The following is a 7,115-nucleotide window of genomic DNA, read 5'->3' as shown; positions in this document are numbered from 1 at the left end:
TCAGGTCACAGGTTCCCTTTAATGAAAAATACTGATATCATGGTACTGTTACTATTTGAGTACCAGAGGTAAGTTGTGTTACAGAGAAAAAAGTCACTTTAACGATGATAAAAAGGTCCATAGACTGAATTAAGGACAAAAATAAGAAGATACTGTATTATAGGATTTACAAAGGGGTTATTGAGTAGAATTGGCAAATATTAATATACTGTATATTAACGTAAGGTTTTGCATTTGAGATGAGTCTAAATATACTCATTAAACTCTGGTAATCTTTAGCAATCAGTGCCAGACATCTGCTGCCAAGACAAAGAGAGAATTTAATACAAAAAATTAAGAAGTTTGAGACTAAAGAAGAAAATATGAGCACTTGGAGACCTCATCTCTAAAGAACATTCTATGCTTTAAAGGGGTTATCCCAGAAATAATATGGATGACCTATCCAAAGGAGCGGTTATCAATGTCCTATAGAGTCCCAGCACCCCTGCAGATCAGCTGTTTCGGGAATCTTTGGCACTCACTGGAGCTCTGGTGAGTGCGGCAGCTTCCTGGTCCCTTAACATGCACAACGTCTTACATTGTATAGCAGTTGTGCTTGGTATTGTAGCTCAGCTACATTGAGTTAAATGGGGCTGATCTGCAACTAGGCCCTCTGACCAATGTACGGTGACGTCGGATAGTCTAGAAAGAGCCTGCAGTGCTCCCAGAACACCCGGCCTCTTCTAACAGCTGATCGGTGGCCGTCCTGGTTGTCACACCTGAGGATAGGTCATCAATATTAATTCCCTTTAAAGAGGACCTGTTACCTCTCCTGACATAATATAACTATTCTGGAGCATCTTTTCTTATAACTCTGTGTTGTGCCATTCCTCTGTTATTCTCCCTGGAAATGTATGGATGATTTGCCAGCTGGGTGTTAAGTCCTCTTTCACCCATCAGTGAATCATGGACGTGTGCTGTCTGTTTCTCTACGGACGGCACACACACCTATTGACTTTAATGTGTGTATTCATACATCAGTAGTTTTCCATGGACAGTGGATCCGTGATGACACAACAGAAGCATGCCCCATTTTTGTCCATGATTTCGGATCCCTCATGCACATTTTAGGTCTCATGGGTCTGTGTAACACATGGACACAACATTGTTGGCATCTGTGTTTGGTCCATGGTTTTCATGAATTCTTGTTATGAGATGCTCAGGAAACCATGTTTCAGCCTAGCAGTGTCTGCAGAATACGGATTACACACGGATGGCAAAAAGTGGACACGCAGACCAAACACTGGTCCTTCATGGAGGTCGGGATTGACAAAAGAGGAGAACTAGAATCTTCCTGTTAAGCCTCATTTAAATGTCAGTGTTTTGGTCAGTGATTGTGAGCCAAAACCAGGATTGGAGCCTCCACAGGCATAATGTGTAAGGGAAGGATCTGCACCCGCTCTGTGTTTAGAGCTGCACCTGTTTTTTGTTCATAATCACTGATGTAAATCACTGATGTGTGAATGAGGCATAAGGCTGTGTTCACATGAGTAAAATTGGGCCACTGCCATTTATAAAATTTCCACAAATAACTCTTGCAATAGTGTAGTATTTACTTTTGTGGTGATCGATTAGATTACCTGCAAAATGTGCAACAGTGCTGCCTACCATGGGCAATCAGGTCCCAGTGTTTAGGAAAGCAGAGTGGTGATGCAGCCTTAATATTTTGTCATGGTGCTCCTACCTGGATACTGTCGCTCCCTGGAGTTAGGCTCTGTAACAACAAAGGTGTTGTAGTTGGTGGCGTAAATAGAATCCAGACTTGGTAAAGTTCAACGGTTTTAACTTGAATAAACTTGTCATCCAGAGAATGTGATCTTTCTCTAGGCTCAGAGAAAGATACTTTGCTTTCCCTCTTTGCTGTGCTAATCTCTGGCTTCAGTCTGGTTCCTATCTGCTTCAGTTACTGTTTCTTATGAAGGTGAGGTATCCTGTGACCCGTTTTGCTGAGTAGGAGTCTTTGGCTCTGTTTGCCAAAGGCATTATGTGTAATGGGCTGCTCTCTAAGCTACTTTTACAAAGCTCCTGCAGCAGTGAAGGGAAACGCTCTCTCACCACACTATGCTGCTTCACTCTCTCGCTCCAACTCTCAACTCCCCTCTCGACTAACTATAGCGTGCTTCAACCCCTCCCTTAGTAGGAAGCATTACCAGCCTACCCCTGTCCAAAAGGAGGAGAAAGTGCAGGCTGGAAGCAGGGCTGCAAGGCTGGATGGAGACCTGGCATGACTGGGGCTTGGAGGGAGAGGATCCGGGGTTACAAAGGGTTAAGGAGGAAGGATAGTGACGTAAGGGATGGAGGTGTGGCTAAGGGGTTAAAAGGGTTAGCAGGGGCGGGAAAAGGGGCCATTTTGTGAGGACAGCAGTGTGGCAGCAGCCCGTGTCTGAGCTGCTGCAGTACCTTTTTTGGTGTTTCTGTCCCACGATGTCTGAGGTGGAAGCGCTCCTGGCACAGCTCCGTGCGGCAGCAGAGAGCAGGGGATCTGGATGGCTGCAGGCTACCATTCAAGGTCTGCTCCCGGGGTCTGGGGAGGCTACTGCTTCGGCTCTCCCCTCCAGCCGGCCGCGGAGGACAAGGCCTCCGGCGCGCCTAAGTCCAGAAGTGACCCCGAGGGTCTGGCGCCGGTTAAGGAGCCCCTCTGTGGCCCCTCCAGCACGCGCTGCGGTGAGTACCCGTTCTTCCAGGCAGTCGCGTGCTGGGAGGAATCCTGTGGTACGGCGGGACCCTAGGAGGGGGGTGCGGGACCTCCCCCTCTCCTCTGATGCAGGCAGCGTGGGATCCGGAGCTGGTTCGGCAGGGGGATCGGGCCCTGGTCTCTCTGCCCGGCGTGTGACAGGAAGGCAGGCTGCATCTGCTGGTCGGCGGGGTCCTGTGTGTGGCCCTGAGCTTGTTTACTCACCGGAGCAGCGCAGCGCTGGCTTCAGGTCGACTCTGGAGGATGAAGGAAGGGCGACATCTGGTGGCAGAGCTGCAGATCTGCAGGCTCTTGGAGCTCCAAGCGGGACGAGGGTGACATCTGGTGGCGAGGCTGAGGTACTGCAGGCCTTGGGATCTACAAGTGCTGTGAGGGAGACATCTAGTGGCGCAGCTGCAGGTTTGCAGGCTGCAGGGTCTACAGATTCCAGAGATGTTACAGAACAGATGCAGGCGTCTGGACGGGAGTTCGTCGCCAGTCAAGTTTCGATACCTCACGTTCCGGCTGGTGGAGTCACAGCGTCCGCGCAGCCAGGTGAGATAAGCGGGGATTCCTCTGTAGTGGTTGCTAATAGTGGGGGAGCCTCGGGGGTGGTGGGAGTCTCCGGGGTGTCCGTTGCCGGTGGGTTGGGGGAGTTGTTGTTGGGGTTGCGTGATTTGGTGACTGGGTTGGTAGGTACGGGGATGGTGGCGGGGTCCCCTTTGACGGCATGGGGGGTGCAACGTCCGGGATTGCTGGGTGTGAGTGCGGCCGGGGGTCTTGGTGGGGCTGGTGCTGGGGAGGGCAGTTCAGGCGCTGGAGGTGGGGTTGGGGCAGCGCACCAGGGAGTGGCGGATAAGGAGGGCGATAAAGGAAGGGACTGGGCCAGGGAGAAGGATGGTGAGGAGCAGCATTTGGATGACGCTGCGAAAGGGGAGGTTTATGTGTGCTTTGAGGGGCTGCTGGGGGCGCACTTGAAGCAGGAGGTTAGGGAAAAAATGTGGAAAGGGGAGTACGTGGATTTATTTTTGCTGCTTCCCCTGGAGAGCTTTAATTTGGACCGGGATAGGCGGGATGATAGGAAAAAGGAGGAAGAGGATAAGCGGCGTTCTCGTTTGATTCTGCTGACTTTTTCAAACTGGCTACAGGCTTTTGTGATCTTAGCCAGTGTTATCGGGGAGAAGGCGCCAGATAATTGTTCAGCACTTTTCTGTTATCTGGATGCAATAGGCGAGGCATACCGTGTATATGGGGGTTTGGGGTGGTTGAGGTATGACGAGCAGTTCAGGCAGCGGAAGGCGGTCCGGCCTAGTATGCGCTGGGACCATAAAAACATTGGCCTGTGGATGCGGGTTATGACTCCGGCCAGGGCTGGGCAGCCCTTTCCGGGGGGCGCCAGGGGTTCGGGGCAATCGGAGCGCTCGGCGGCCTCAGTTAAGGGACTCTGTTTTTCGTTCAATGAGGGGGGATGCAAGTACGGGGACAAGTTCAAGTTCAAGCACGAGTGTTCCTTTTGCGGGGGAAACCACGGGGCGCAGCGTTGCTTCAGGGGGCGCAGGGGTAAGAGTGGGGGTGATGCGGCTGGAAAAGGGGCGGACGCCAATACGGGTGGCAGAGATGGAGCGTTTTCTAAATGAATACCCTGATGTGGAGGCGGCGGAATTTTTGCTTGCTGGTTTTCGGGAGGGTTTTCGGATTCCATATGTTGAAGGGGTTGGGGGGTCGGGGGGAAAAAATTTGCGTTCTGCGACGGAACTTCCTGGAGTGGTGACAGAGAAATTGCGCAAAGAGGTGGAGTTAGGTCGCATGGCAGGGCCCTTTCGGGAATTGCCGATGCAGGATTTGCGGGTGTCTCCGTTGGGGGTCGTACCTAAGAGGGAGCAGAATAAATTCCGCCTTATACATCACCTTTCTTTCCCAAAAGGGAACTCTGTTAACGATGGGATCGCGCCGGAATTGTGTTCGGTTGTATATACGTCGTTTGATGAGGCGGTTCGTTGGGTCCGGTTGTATGGGCAGGGGGCGCTGTTGGCCAAGGTTGATATTGAGGCGGCATTTCGTCTTTTGCCGGTGCACCCGGAGTGTCAGCACTTGTTGGGGTGTTTCTGGGATGGGGGGTATTTTGTTGACCAGTGTTTGCCAATGGGTTGTTCGGTTTCGTGCGCTTATTTTGAGAAGTTCAGTACTTTTTTGGAGTGGGTGGTACGGGAGCGGTCAGGTTGGGGTTCTATCATTCATTATTTGGATGATTTTTTGTTTATCGGGCCGCCATGTTCTAATGGCTGCTCAGTGATGTTGCATTCTTTTGAAGCCATGTCTCGCCTTTTCGGTGTTCCTTTGGCGTCTGGAAAGACGGAGGGCCTGACGACGCGATTGAGTTTTTTGGGGATTGTCATTGACACGGTGGCTATGGAATGCAGGTTGCCTGAGGATAAGCTTGTGGATTTGCGGCGGGAGGTGTCTGTGGCTTGCGGAAAACGGAAAATGCGGCTCCGCGAGTTGCAGTCCCTATTGGGCAAGCTTAATTTTGCGTGTCGCATAATGCCCATGGGGCGAATTTTTTGTAGGAAATTGGCTAGGGCAACGGCGGGAGTGCGGTCTCCCCACCATTTTGTTCGGGTTACCCGTGAGTTGCAGGATGACTTGACGGTGTGGGCGTCTTTTTTGGAAACGTACAATGGGCGGTCCTTGTGGATGGCGGACGGAGTGTCGGCAGCAGATTTGGATTTGTTTACGGATGCGGCTGGGGGCCGGGGTTTTGGGGCGTATCTGGGGGGCCGTTGGTGTGTGGGGGAATGGCCGGATGTATGGAAGGAGGAGGGCTTGTTGACAAATTTGGTGTTGCTGGAACTTTTCCCCATTGTGGTGGCGGTGTCCATTTGGGGTGGAGTCTTTTTGGGTTGCGCAAGCTTTGCGTGGTTGGAGGAGGCGTGCATCCGATGTGGATAGTCACCGTCCGATTTCTTTTAGTTTGTTGGTGGATCTGTTGGGTCAGTTGGAAGGGGTTTGTATTTCGGAAGGGGAGGTTGGGCTGTTTAGGTTGGCTTTTTCGCTCGCCTTTTTTGGGGCCTTGAGGATCGGAGAGTTGGTTAGTCCAAGTAGGGGGCGGGCGGGAAGCCTTTGTGGGCAGGATGTGGAATTATTTGATGACCGTTTGGAATTCTGCATTAGACGGTCAAAAACGGACCAGCTGGGTCGGGGTTGTAGGGTAGTGTTGTTCCAAGTGGAGGGTTCGGTCGCGTGCCCGGTTCGATGCCTCAGGGAGTTTTGAGGACAGGATGGGACAGGGGGAGCGGGCCCTTTATTAGTTCATGGGGACGGGTCTTATCTTTCTCGTTTCCAGTTTATAGCAGTTCTGCGATCATGCTTGTCGGGCTTGGGTAAGGATCCCTCTTTGTATGGGGGACATTCTTTTCGGATCGGGGCGGCCACGGAGGCTGCCAGGAGGGGGTTGGGCGATGACGTTATTCGGCGTATTGGCCGTTGGGAGTCTATTCGATTTCGGTCATATGTGAGGCCCGCATGGGTATGAGGAACTTGCGGGAAAGGGGGCTGGGGGTAGGTGGCAGTGTTTGGTTGACGTTTTTCTTTGTCTCTTGTAGGTGTTCCACCGTGCTTGGTTTGGATTATGGGGCACTCCTACGTGTTCTGGGGAGCGTTGCGAGCGGCAGTCAGGCCGGACGGGCGGCAGTTGTCGATTTCGAGAGAGGTGGCGGTAATTCGTTGGATTGGGATGCGTGGGATGCTGTGGAGTCGGGTTCTTCCTGAGTTTTACAGATTTGCACGGTTGGATAGGCCTCCTAATGTTTTGGTGTTGCATGTCGGGGGGAATGATTTGGGGGCGCGCCCCTTCAGGGAGTTAGCGAGGGACATTAAGTTTGACTTGCTACGTTTGTGGGCGCAATATCCGCGACTGGTGACGGTTTGGTCGGATATGGTGCCGCGCCAGCATTGGAGGGAGGCGAGGTCTGTGGAGCGGCTGAATAAGGCGCGAATCAAGGTTAACAGGGCAGTTGGTAGGTTTGTGGCACGTAACGGTGGCATTGTTGTTCGGCATAGGGAGCTGGAGCCCGGTGTGGGGGCGTTTTGGAGGAGCGATGGGGTGCACTTGAATGGGGTGGGGATTGATCTCTGGTGTTCCGATTTGCAGGACGGCATTGAATTAGCGCTGCGGGTGTGGCGGGACACAAGTAGGTGAGGTGTTCACCTTCTTGAGTCGTGGGCGGTGGGGGGTCCTTGGAGTTGGTGGTTATGGTGGCTCTGGCGTGGTGGGGAGGGAGCCAAAGGAGGCTCTGGACTCCCCAGGTACTGGTTTAAGGTGTGATATGGCGGGTAGCGGCCCAAGTTGGTTGCCCTTGGTTACCGGTTCCTGCCTCTGAGCTGGTGTTCATCGGCTAGAGGT

General features: G+C 52.5%; 1 protein-coding gene across 1 annotated transcript; it reads left to right on the top strand.

Moving 5' to 3' along the window:
* The first annotated feature begins 2,463 nt into the window (after nt 1–2,463).
* Nucleotides 2,464–6,911, top strand: LOC122931380. The gene is made up of 2 exons (XM_044285452.1): nt 2,464–3,268; nt 6,316–6,911. Exons 1-2 carry the CDS (start codon nt 2,464–2,466, stop codon nt 6,909–6,911), a joined length of 1,401 nt encoding a protein of 466 aa, XP_044141387.1.
* The last annotated feature ends 204 nt before the right edge of the window (nt 6,912–7,115 follow it).

Source organism: Bufo gargarizans, chromosome 3 (genome assembly GCF_014858855.1).
Source record: "Bufo gargarizans isolate SCDJY-AF-19 chromosome 3, ASM1485885v1, whole genome shotgun sequence".
In the NCBI taxonomy this organism is placed as follows: Eukaryota; Metazoa; Chordata; class Amphibia; order Anura; family Bufonidae; genus Bufo; species Bufo gargarizans.
Note: the sequence above shows the minus strand (reverse complement) of the source record. Positions and strands in the feature narration are given on the sequence as shown.

Coding starts and splice junctions, on each gene's coding strand:
- LOC122931380 (XM_044285452.1), top strand. CDS start 2,464: ATGTCTGAGGTGGAAGCGCTCCTGGCACAGCTCCGTGCGGCAGCAGAG. Junction 3,269..6,315: donor CACAGCGTCCGCGCAGCCAG/GTGAGATAAGCG, acceptor TGTCTCTTGTAG/GTGTTCCACCGTGCTTGGTT.